Genomic DNA, 13,226 nt, shown 5'->3' with positions numbered 1-13,226 from the left:
TGTTAATATAAGTCTTAAATAGTTCTATCTTCCGACAGCAATCACTTACATAGAGTGTTTGGACTGAAACACGGGTCTGTCAGTCACTCTGCTCTGCTCTGAGCCGAGGAGAAAACATTTATCGTATCCTACAGTTTTTATCCAATGAGGAGAGAGAACGGCATGCAGGGCTGTGTGTGCAGCCAAGGGACGCCGTGAATGTGGCGACGTAGGGACGAGGACTGTTATGGTGCGTTCAAGGCAGCCCGTAACTCGTGTTTTTCCGACCTGTGAAGTCATACCAGTTCGATCTGGTACGAGTTCACCGGTCGGAAGTTACGAGTGGCCGTTATAGTGACTTTCACAGGTAAAACAGGTCGGAAAAACACGAGTGGGTTGCCTGGAACGCTACAAAGTCGTAAGTTGTGACTTGAAGCTGTAATTTATGGTTTCAAAAGCCTACCTGGAACGCAGCATTAGCCAAAACGACCGGATCGCTTACTTCTGCTTTAAAGTAGATTTAAAAGCATGAACTTTTGGATACTTAAGTACCTTTAGAAGCAAGTACTTTTTCCACTTTTACTCGAGTAACATGTCGACTGAGCTACTTTTACTTGTAACGGAGTAAATTTTGACCAGTAGTATTTGTATGCTTTCTCAAGTACTGAGGTCGAGTACTCTGTCCATCTCTGCATACCTGGGAAAAAGAAACACAGTAAAACTCTATGAGCACACACCTATAGACAGGTAGATATAGAAAGAAGAGCAGGCAGAGAGAGTGACAATACAAGTCCATCACTGTGCCCTTATTAGCAACAGATGAAAGGTTATGCATGCCCAGTGTTGAATGACCGTGTGTGTGTGTGTGTGTGTGTGTGTGTGTGTGTGTGTGTGTGTGTGTGCGCGTGTGTGTGTTGTGTTGTGTATTAATGTGCTGCCCTTTACTAAATGCCACACTAATCTCCCATCGGGTCAAAGAGAGCACATCTACTGTTATTCATCAGCGAGTGACAGAGGGAGGGATGCAGGGATGGATGGGTACATGAAAGGAGAAAAGGATGATAAAGAAAGGCAGAGGCAGTTGGAGCAATGGATGGGCAGATGGATAAGTGGACAGAAAGGAGACAGAGAAAAGACATAAGTAGAGTGGGGGGGGGGGTGATGATGGATGGTTGGACAGAGGATGCAAGATGGAAAGGGATGCAGAGAGCAGTGTCGGAAAGAATGAACAGAGGAAGAGATGATTTCAGAACAGAGTGCATTCAGAAGCAACAGATGCTGCACTGTACTGTACCTACAACACAGTCACCGCCCCCATATGAGTTTATGTTCAAATGAAGTAATGAAACGTGATATAATTTCAATTTCAATGTTATTTATTTAGGAAATGGGGCAGTACATATTAATGGGCATTTATAATGTAAATATGAATAAGATTATAGCCATATGACCAATTTCCATCTCTTGTCCCATAATAATCAATATAATATTAATATTGTATTTTAGATATCTGTGTGCCATACTATCACTACTTGAAAGTGAGAGCATCAGTTATTTTTTATAGATTTAAAGCCCCAGTATGTAGAAATTCCCCCCATCTAGCGGTGCGGTTGCATATCTGAACGTATTCTTGATGTTGCATTCACGTGAAATCGGGCAGACGTCAGACAGACAACAGACGCTGCATGTAACAGGATAAACAAGCATCTATGTAAACAAGTGGTCCGCCAGCACGAGGCAAAACAATACAGGCCTGACAGTATGTTGTCATGGTGATGTGGTATTGTTTACCTGACCCACGTTTTACCGTCTTTCTCTCGTGGAGTAAAATGACATCCGGTTGGTTTGCCGACGGCCGTCTGCCTGACTGCACCTGAATGCAACACCAGTGCCTCCGTCCTTCCTCACACTACACAGTGGTGACAGTTTTAACAGGCCGAGCCGACAGCTCCGCTGAGTTTCCGTGGTTACCTACGGTCACGCTGCCACTGAACGTAAAAAATGGCGATGCAACATGGCCGCCTCGGTTTGGTGCATCGCCCCCTTGTATATTTGTAACGGCTTGTAACAACTCATTCTAAGGTACGAGGAAGCTTTCATTTGTATGCGGGTGAGATTCCACTTCAGTGAAATATGTAATTATGAAAGACATATTTGATTTTTGCTAATAAAAAGCCAAATAAGTTACACACTGGGGCTTTAATGAGGTTGACACCAAAAACTTCCACTCTGTTCTCTGCTGCTGTAGTTCTGTTGAATGCAACGGATGAGTGGGAAGCCAGTGAGGGATCACACCCTGAAAATGCTGATCCTTGTGTCCTGGTTGGTTAAGATGCCTGCAGCCGGTGAGAGGGTGAAAATCTGAGTGACAGCATGAGCCTACAGTACATATGAGCTATGCTCTCCTGTCCAAAACTGTATTAGAGTGAACTTAATGTAAGTTTCAGTGTTTTTGTAGAGGGGGTAAATCATTAAATTACACTGGTTACATTTACTGCATCCACTCCACAGCTAAAAGAGGTATCACATGTGTCACACTTACACTCCATACACTCTAGCAAATGAACCCGGCTGTATATTTTCCCTAGTGTGAGGCATCCTCGAAAATAAATGAAAGATTAAGGACGTCATGTTAAACTCTGCAGCTATGATGTGTATATTTATTTATATGTGTATATACTCTGCAGAAATAATACCACATTTACATCCAGTTTGTGTTTGGATAAAGATCATACGAATTATTTTGTGCCCGGATTTAGATGAGTAAAGTGACTGACTGAATGTCTGACCTGAATCTGGCTCTGAGAAACCACAGGGCTGTGGTTGAAACAGACAGACAATCCTCAAACATTATAGGTTTACAACGCTCAGAGGCAATTCAGACATTCTAATACTGAAACTTTATAGGCCTGAAACAACGAGCGCTCATTCCTGAAACCCTACATCAAAACGCTACGAATCCACTCCTGAGAAGTACAAATTTCATTTGAACTGGCCAGCCCGGTTTAATGAAAGCTGAAAAAAGGAAGAAAGAAAACAGTGAAGGGGCTCGCTGTTCAGCAGCTGCCGTCTCAGCAATGACTAATTGAGGTTACCACGGCAATATGGGACTGGGATTCCTGTCTGCAGAACATCATTTTAATCAGATTGGGCTGCTTAACACACACATACACTCTCACACACACACACACACACCGACGCATGCACATTGCACATACAGTACATGCACACATGGAAGCACACACACACACATGCAGACACGCAAACAAGTAAATATCTACAAAATGGACACAAGCAAGCAGACACTAACAGACATACAGACTACCTGGCTATGCATGCACAACTCGCACTTGCATATGTTGACAACAAAGTAATCATTCACCATCGCACGACGTTCAGTGTCAGATACATAAACGCATGCAAACACACACACACACACACACACACATATTAGTAACACATGGAGGCTGCAAATGTGGTTTAGAAACATGGTAACGTAAACGATAGCAGTGCTTAATTAGATTTAACAGTGTAAGCGGATCTACGCAGTTGTTTCTAATCCAAATGTTTTTTTCAGATTGAGATAAAGTCAACGACCAGTAATTACCTCTGGTTTTGTATTTTCATTCATTTATATAAAAAAAAAACAAGTTTTTGGTTTTAGGAAGTTCTTCCTTGGTAAAGTTTATTTGTGTGTGTGTGTGTGTGTGTGTGTGTGTGTGTGTGTGCTCCTTCGGGTGTATTTGATTCTCGACTGACAGGAAATTGACGTCCCTTGTGGGTTTGGGCGAACACAGTGAGCGTAAAGAGAGAGGGGCAGTTGAAGTCTGCCATGAATGTGTGTTTGTTTTTATTGAATTCCATAATGGGCTGTTTTTTTACTAATACACTGAGCCAACTTCAAACAGCCTTAAAGAAACACACTTAAATATGCACACGCAGAGACTCAGATTTACAATATATGTTCATTAAAAATGGAAATGCTTCTCCCAAAGCAATTAAAAAGTGTTTATTCTCACAGGTGCTGAAAAGCATATGACTATATTTATGTATTTTTGATTCCACTCACAAACATCCAAACATATGCACACACACACACACACACACACACACACACACACACACACACACACACAGTTTGTCTGAAACACTGACCAGCAGTCATCTACTGCCACCTAGTGCAGCTTTAGTCTCACAGCAGATTCTGTGCAAATGTGTGTGTGTATGTGTCAAAATATAGCGTGTGAAGTTCAAACCTGTGCAAAAAATCAATTGGGGAAAGTCTTGGGCTGCGAGAGCTGCTTGTTTAATTTAACTTTCCAGACACTTGAACAAATTCAAAAGGGGATGAAGAGCTCCTTGGATGAAAGCGAAGAAGCTTAAGAAGAGGAAAGGAAGCAGAAATGACTGTTGAATGGTGTTACGGAGGGAAAGGAGGGCAGAACAGAGCAAAAGGGAGGGATGAGGAGAAATTGATGAAAGACGTTTAACAAGAGGAAGTGGAGAAAGAAGAGGAGATATATGGGAAAAGTAAAGAGTAAAGCAAAAGTGGGAATATAAAGCAAAGATAGGCGAGGGGGGGCATGAGGTCGAGCTCTAATCTCTCAGACTAGCAGACCATCATTTTGCTTGGTTGCAGCAGGCCTGTTTGAGACTATTATTAAATTACATGGCTCCTAATGGAAACCATGTATGTGTCTGTGTTGGGTCTACAGTGAAGTAGCGGCTCTTATTTTAGAAACCACCAGCTTAATGCTCAACTAGACTGACGTCCAGAAGAACAGCATGCTTGTTTTGCCATTGTTGATTGCATTAATGGCTTTGTTACTCATTATCCCTCAGCGCTGATGATAGCCGTGGCTGCAGGCATTATGTTCTCTGAGCCGTCCGTCGGTCCATCTGTCCGTCCTTCCAACTCTCAAAAAATGAACTGCTGAACTTAAAGTAAATCAATAGCATATTGATTTGTTGTAATATATATATTTTCTTGATTTCTTTATGGCTCTCATTGTAATCAGTTCTTGTTATGGTTCTGCTTCTCTCCCATCTCAGTCCGTATCTTTTATATTAATCATAATAATTTGCATCTCATTCCTTCCTTTTTGTATAGTCAGGCTTTTCTATGGAAGTCCAACTGGCCCTCCTCCAGAGCTCACAACGCTGCTCCACTGACTGTTAATACAACGTCACTGTAATCCAAATGCTCTATAAACAGCTGTCAATCAAAGCTGATTTGAGGTTCCTTAGCTCGTTAGCCAGTGAACGGCTACAGACAAAGGGATGTATTGTCTTGATGTTTAGCTGCGGGAGTCTGGAGCAGACCACCAACGGAAAGAGTGGCTCCACTTGTTCTTTTGTGTTTTTGATGTTCTTCTTGTTTTCTCCGGGACTCAAGGAAGAAAAGAACTTGGGTGAACGGAGGCACAGTCAACTTTACCACCCCATCTACCTCTCTTTCCCACTCTCTCTCTCACTCTCGCTCTCTCTCTCCCTTTTGGCCGAGCCAAACCACTGTCTCTATAGCTGTCTGTCTCCCCTCCAGCAAAAACCACTTAGTGGGAAATCTCAGACACACACTCTTTACACACAAACACACACACACACACACACACACACACACACACACAGTGTTCCCAGGGTCAGACATGGTGCAAAAGGTCATGATCCTGGTTCACTGCAGACTCCTCTTCAGTGGAAACAATTATTTCCTCCAAAAAAATATCAAAGCTGTAGTAACAAAGCTTCTCTGTAACGCAACAGCCTAAACTGACCGAGTCTGACCATTTAATTGTATCAATTTAGTCTCACTCCAAGGCACAAGCCCATCAGAATAAGAAAACCCACGTTCTGTGTGGGGATACACTCAGGGCCTCAACCCCCATGTCAGGAAACCATGGTCTAGATCAAGGGCACATTTTAATCCCTTCCAAAAGAGCCCAGCACTGAGGATGCAATCAGTCTGTTTTATGTCTGAGAATAACATTTCAGCCCAGATTTCCCTAATTTCTTTTTCATTTAGTTTGGTCGATTTGCAAACACAACAAAACAAAGAAAAGAAATGTTTGACTTGAAAATGTTTAGTGTCTGCTTTGTGTCTGGCATTTTCAATTTACTCTATCATGTTTTTTCCTCACTAATTCTCCTGACTGGTGTAGAATTCAACAGTAATTTATCATAATAGAAACCATACTGAAAATCTGTCCCTGTTTTGTTTTTTTCTTTTTCCTGTGTGCATATGTTTGTGACAGTGTGGAGTCGGTGAATGATGGGCTTTTCCACACAGTCGAGCTGTTGATTCAGAACCGTTCACTGAGCCTGGTGGTGGACAACGGAGCCCCGAAGAGCCTGGGCAAGCTGGCGCGCCAGCCATCAGTCGACCACAACACCCAGCTTTACATAGGAGGTATATACACACACACACACACACACAGAAACATTTATGAGTAAACACATGCACTGAATAAACAGATTTACATTTTTTTATCATTTAAGAGCAAGACAAGCCCCGGAGAACAGCTATTTTTTTATTTGAAAGAAACATCATATTGTTGTGCAATAGTGAGGGCTCAGATCGACTGTTGTTGTTGGAAAACTGTTGTAATCAACCAAGAATAAAAACCAGAGACAAGTTAAGAGTATTAATCAAGAAGCTTCCTTCACTTTACTTTGTTTTCTTCTCTGGTTCGTTGATTTATTTCCCATCCTTTCATCTCATTCCTTTTCTCAACACTAATTTGTCTTCATTCTTGTTTTTTTTTCTCATTTTGTTCAGGCGTTCCCTCCCAGGTGGTGGCCTCAGGTCTCCGTCCGGGCCCTGAACGCTCTCCTCAGGCTTTTAATGGCTGCATTCACAATGTTCGGATCAACGGGGAACCTCAAGATCTGAGTCACAGAGCCACGACAGGAGGGGGTCGACCACAAGGAGTCGAGGGCAAGGTAATCACATATGGGAAGAAGAGTGAAGACTCGTCTCTTTTGGAGCACCTCCTAACACCCTAAGATGCCTAACCAGCACTTAAAGGGATAGTTCACCCAAAATTCAAATTTCATTCATCACCCTCATGTCGACTAAGAGCTATGAGACTTTTCAGAGTCCTCCGTGGCTTCTCTGAGTTATGGGGGGGTCCGCGCAGCAGTATTTGTCCATATAATGGTTGTGAATGGATAACTTTCTTCGTCCAAAAAACATCCAAATACCTCCATAGTGCTCGTCTGTAATGTCCCTCTTGTATTGAAGCCCCGACATGAGAAATTGTTCCGCCGGTCAGTGCAAATCACTGACCGGCACTGACACAGGAAGAGCAGCGAACCGAGACACTGGGAGCTTCCGCTACAAACGAGCTTAAAATATAGACTCATTTAATTTTTTTCTGAATAATTTCTCATGTCGGGGCTTCAATACAAGAGGGACATTACAGACGAGCACTATGGAGGTATTGGGATGTTTTTTGATGTGTCTTTTTGGACGAAGAAAGTTGGTATCCATTCACAACCATTATATGGACAAATACTGCTACGCCGAGACCCCCTGTAACTAAGAGAAGGCACGGAGGACTCTGAAAATTCTCACAGCTCTTAGTCGACATGAGAGTGAGTAGATAATGAGTGAAATTTGAATTTTGGGTGAACTATCCCTTTAAGATGCACTTTTGGAGCACTTATTTTTCCTAATCTCCTTAGACTAGATGTAGTGTTTGGTACTTATACCAAGGTCTCCTACTTTAGTCTTTTCTCTCACCTGTCAGTCATTTTGATGAAAGCATCTGAGTAAATAGCATTACAAGGCCATCGACTGAGCTTCCTCTGACTGTATTTTCTCCCTTTCCTGTTCTGTCATCAGGGCGATGGTATTCTCCCCGGGTGCCATACCTGCAGTGTTTGCGCACAGGGTGCATGCAGAGAGGGAGGAGAGACAGGAGTCACATGTGACTGTCCTCCAGGACGTAGCGGGGCTCTTTGTGACAAGTCAACAACACCAAACTCCTGTCAGAACAACAGGTGAGGACACGCCAGAGGCTGAGCAGAAATGTCTGCACTGCAAAAACTCAAAATCTTTCCAAGAATATTTGTCTTATTTCTTGTCAAAATGTCTCATTTCTAGTCAAATCTCTTTGCACTTAAAATAAGACTCATCACCTTAAAAATTAACTTGTTTTTAGATCATTTTCACTTGTTTCAAACAAATTAAAACAAGTACAAAAATCTGCCAGTGAAAGCAATTTTTTTGTACTTGTAATAAGGAAGAAAAACTTGCTCCACTATCAGATTTTTCTACTTATTTCAAGTGAAAATATGCTTGAAAGAAGTAAAAAGTGTCAAAAACAAGCTACTTTTTTATGTGATGAGTCTTATTTTAAGTATAATGAGATTTGTTTTGACTAGAAATGACATTTTGACTAGAAATAGGACAAATATCCTTGGTAAGATTTTGAGTTTTTGCAGCGTGGATGGATGTATTTGTTCACATGTTAAGGATAGCCTGTGATTATGTGTACTCACTCATTTCATTCATTTACGGTAATTTTTAGTTTATTTGAAAAGGGTCAGTGTACATTAATAAAACACTGAAAAAAACTAACAAATGTAAATGCACCCAAGTTAGCTAAAAAGCTAGTCTTCATCGTAAAGAGCAACCTTTTAAAAGAGCAACAATAAAATACCACATGAAAAAAAAACATTCTATACAGATTACTAAATATACATTTGGAGGACAATAACATAAATTTGCAATGAAACGCAGCGACATACTCAAAGTTCACATCATGGCTTAATATAGTCAGTGCTCACATCTTTGGGTGTCAACAAGCCAGTTCTTTGCTTTTGCTTGAAATTAGTGACATGATGGAGATTCTCTGACTGATTGTCAGACTGATGTGTGTGCTGTAGGTCTTGAAACTATAACTAGTAAAAACACACATCAGCCTTTAAATAACCTTGTCTTTCAACCTGTCTAACCTTGGTCCGTGTTCTTCTTCATACTCCAGATGTGTCCATGGTGTGTGTACACCGAAGGGCCAGTCCTACAGTTGCCAGTGCAACGAAGGCTACCAGGGTCAGTATTGTGATCGAAGACAGGAGCCTGCCGCGTGCAAGGGCCATCGCTGTGGACACGGGGAGTGTCGCGTGTCCGAGGGCGGAGAGCCAGTCTGCCACTGTCAGCTCGGGTACACCGGACCAACCTGTGACACAGGTATGATGGAAAATAATATAGAAACAAAAGATGGAGAAGAGGAGAGGATTCACGGTAACACTTTACTTGACGCCTATCTCTATAACACATTATAACCATACTTATAATGAGTTATAATGCAGTTATAACACTGTATAACTATAACTATATATATTGTGGACAATAAAGACAATAAAGATATTGAATTGAATTTAATTGAATTATAAACACTCATAAATGATCATAATGCTTTATAACAATAATCATAACACACTATAAAGCATTTTATCTTGACTTATAAGGTCAGGTATTATAATACGTTATAATTGTTAGTAACTGGCTGACAATGCCCACATTTATACTGCATTATAAATATAGTTATAATGTGTTATAATTGTCTTATAAACGTGTATAACTATCATTATAAACACTCATAAATCACATAATACTTTATAACAATAAGCATAACACATTATAGAGCATTATAACTCTATTATAATACTAAGACCTTATAAGCCATTATAAAATGCTCTATGATGTCTTATGCTTATTGTTATAAAGTATTATGATAGTTAATGAGTGTTTATAATGATAGTTATACACGTTTATAAGCCAATTATAACACATTATAACTATATTTATAATGCAGTATAAATGTGGGCAAGATAAAATGCTTATAGTGTGTTATGATTATTGTTATAAAGCATTATGATAATTTGAGTGTTTATAACTATAGTTATACAGTGCTTTAACTGCATTATAACTCATTATAAGTATGGTTATAATGTGTTATAGAGATACGCGTCAAGTAAAGTGTTACCAGATTCACTTTCAGGATTTGACACATCAGCCTAAGTCTAATTCCTGTCTTTCCCTTCTCCACTAATGTCCAGAGCTGACGTGTCAAGGAGAGATGGTGAGGGAGCAACTGAAGCGCCACCACCCCATGAGAACGTGCACGTCCACCAGCAGGATTCCTCGCATGGATTGTCCGCGATCCTGCCAGGCCACGGCGCCCCCCGGTGTTTGCTGTGGCGTCACCAAAAACAGGAGGAGGAAGGCGGTTTTCCGCTGCACCGACGGCACCTCGTACTCCGAGGAGATGGAAACTGCTCTGGAGTGCGGCTGCTCCAAGTGCCCGTTGTAACAGCACCGCAGTTTGTTTGTTTGTTTGTTTTTCGCAACACCCACCGCTGCCATTTTGTGAATTCTACACGTCAATGTAGAGAGATTTTTCCACGTTGATGAGCACCACCATCATTATGTGATTTTTTTTTCCACGTCCAGTTTGACCGCTGCCAATTTGCCGCCAAGAGAAACCACAAACAAAAATGGGACATGTGTGCGTGTTTTTGACAGAGAGAAAATATATTGTAAGATATAAGTGAGAAAAAACATAGAACTTATTTTTATTATGAATTTTTTTTCTAAAAGATGATAAAAGGACTGATGAGTTGTTTTTTTTAATATGTTGATTATATAATGTGTTGCATAGTATAAAAAGTTATTTTGTACCTTGTAAGAAGAAAAAGTACACCACAAAATAGATTAACATTCCTTAAAACTATATGAATTTATATGTATGTATAAATCTATATAAATATATACCTTAACCCAATGAATTTTATATTTTCTAAGTGTATTTGCATGATGTTAATGTGAGTGCTGATGTGTGGGAGGCTTTGGACACTGAGTGAAGGGGGCTGAAGAGAAGAGCTGCGTTGATTCCACGATAAGGAAAAGGTGGCGGTCTTTGGTTTGCCCACTCTCTTGGAGGCTGAAGGGGAACTGTACGTGCCTAGCTAACCTGCTTCACTATATAATGGACGTCATCCTCACATGTGAGTTTTTTTTGGGGGAAAACATAAAAGACTCTTTCCAGAGAGAGTGAGAGATGATTTAACAGTTTGTTCTAATTGTTGTGTTATTCTGTAGTTTGCTGTTGCACACCAGACTTGGAGCCACATGAGGTTTGACATGAAAATCTGAAAGATGTTTGCTATTCATTCGGAGTTCATCATAAAATTTCCCATTTAAATCAACAATGATGCTGTAAATTCAGCAATGTGCTGAGTCTTAATAGCTGCTGAGATTCAAAATTAGTTTTATAACAGACTCCAAAGCAATTCCTGATGAATCATGAGAGCTCATAGCACAGACTCAGGTGAAAATAGGAAGTAAATTTTCAATCAAATCAAACCGCCCATTCAGAGATCTAAGAAGTTTTGGTGTTTTTTTGTTTTTTTTTTGTTGTTTTTTTTAAAGAGTAACTTAATACCAGGCTGAAAAGCAGTGTTTCGCTGCACACTGGCTGAACATTTCAAGTGTGCATCCCTGCTGGGTGTGGTTGGGGCTGGGTGGTCTTAGGTTAGCCAACCACCTCCATCAGTGATGTGACAGTGTGTGTGTCAGTACACTGTGACAGTAGCAATGTGAGGAGTTATACCACTGGAGTAAATTCAGCAAAGACAAACATTTTCAGCTGGTTTAAGTTACTCTTATAAATGGCTGCTCAATGTGAGGTGGTTTTCTGACTGGGCTAACTGGGGGAATCTGTTTTAAAACAAAACCATTACACCAAAGTCGTTACGCTCTGTTTGCCTTAACAATAAGCATGTCAAAAGTGATTGACTGAAACTGTTGATTCATACAAGCTGAAGTGCCTATGTGTACTTTGAAATTTAAAACCATTACTGCAATATTCTTGATGGCTGTAAAACCCGAATGTTTTATAATTTTTGGGTGGATGTTGTGTCACCTTTTGCCATGACAACACAATCAAAATACAGTATATACTAGTGGCCTTTCTTTTAGATTGTTCTTCTTCCCTGCTCAGGTTGCAATGTCAGGACCTATGAAACGTAGCCTATAGAAATCCCAAAGCAAATATAGTAATTGGGCCAAAAATAATTCAAGCCTTAATCATCACAGTCACAGTCATTTTTAATTAGTTATTTGTTGTAGATTTCAAAACCTCATGTCAAGAAAGACCTGTTTCTCAATGTTTTTTTTTCTCCTGCAGCATTTTACAGGGTTATATACTGCAGATTTGATTATTTGGTAGATCATGATGTACTTAAAGGTCCATACAGTAAAAAAAAAAAAAATACATATTTCAATGGAGTGTGTATGTTTTTCATTGATTGACCTAAAGACAGAGTGCTCCAGTCTTCACAGCAAACTTCTACAATGACGGCTCAGTTGCCTGCTATGTGAAATATCCTTCTGTACCATTGTGACATGACAGAATCAATTTTGGACCAAGAACTTCAATGGTTTTTAACTGCCCATAAGGACTAACACAATTATGAGCATAGCAAAAATACTATAATGTAACTACTACTGTATTGTTTACTTTATGCATAGTTGCTTTGTTTACAACAGGTGCAAAGTATTGTCAGACTTTTACAGTTAATTTACAGCTCTGTTATTCTGGGTTTGAAACATATCAGTATTATCCTCAATGCCACAGTTTTTACACACCTTCTGTTCCCTCTGTTTCATCCTTGCTTTTTATCCTAGCTTCCCCTCCATGGTTTCCTGTGCCCTTTTTTCCCTAATGTCTCCTCTGTTTGCTGCAGTTATTCATAATCACCATCACTTCCCCTTACATTTGTCTTATTCTTGGAGCTTTTACCTACAGTATGTTGCCCCGATTGTCTTTGCCCTTTTCATCCTCGCCTGAACCTAAAGACTAGCTCTTCATTGTCATTAGAATAAAACACCTCAGTTATTATTAGTTATTGACCATGAAAAATAACTGTGCAGTCAGTCACTTCCATTTTCCAAGTCCTAGGTGAAAATAAAACATGAATATGTGAGTGATAATTGATACTTATGTTGAATGTTAAAATTAAACTACCATTGAAACTACACCAATCTTCCATGTCTGAGTTCTTGAGAAATTAATCTTTGCCTGCAAACCTTAACTCAATAAATCATTTGTTCTGAGGGTCAACAAGTTTGCTAGCCCCAGTTGTTGTCTCCTTTTTTTGTGAAAGTAGGTTGCAAAGGCAGTCTTTTTTTACCTTTTTTATTTTATTGATTTAATTTTTTAAAAAACTTTTTTACTTATGAA

The 13,226-nt window shown here is 40.0% G+C and overlaps 1 protein-coding gene across 1 annotated transcript in view; it reads left to right on the top strand.

The window, feature by feature from the left end:
• Positions 1-13,023, top strand: part of slit3 (slit homolog 3 (Drosophila)) — a 275,138-nt gene extending 262,115 nt beyond the window's left edge. Inside the window, exons 34-38 of the mRNA XM_085789009.1 lie at positions 6,228-6,382; positions 6,752-6,915; positions 7,820-7,977; positions 8,964-9,169; positions 10,042-13,023. Of these exons, the coding sequence (XP_085645135.1) occupies positions 6,228-6,382; positions 6,752-6,915; positions 7,820-7,977; positions 8,964-9,169; positions 10,042-10,295 (937 nt within the window). The 3' untranslated portion in view covers positions 10,296-13,023. The remainder of the gene's footprint in view (positions 1-6,227; positions 6,383-6,751; positions 6,916-7,819; positions 7,978-8,963; positions 9,170-10,041) is intronic.
• Positions 13,024-13,226: the final 203 nt, after the last annotated feature.

The sequence above is a fragment of the Trachurus japonicus genome, chromosome 10 (assembly GCF_045865225.1).
Source record: "Trachurus japonicus isolate A0001 chromosome 10, Traja_1.0".
NCBI classification, from domain to species: Eukaryota; Metazoa; Chordata; class Actinopteri; order Carangiformes; family Carangidae; genus Trachurus; species Trachurus japonicus.
This window is presented reverse-complemented; position numbering and strand designations above follow the sequence as displayed.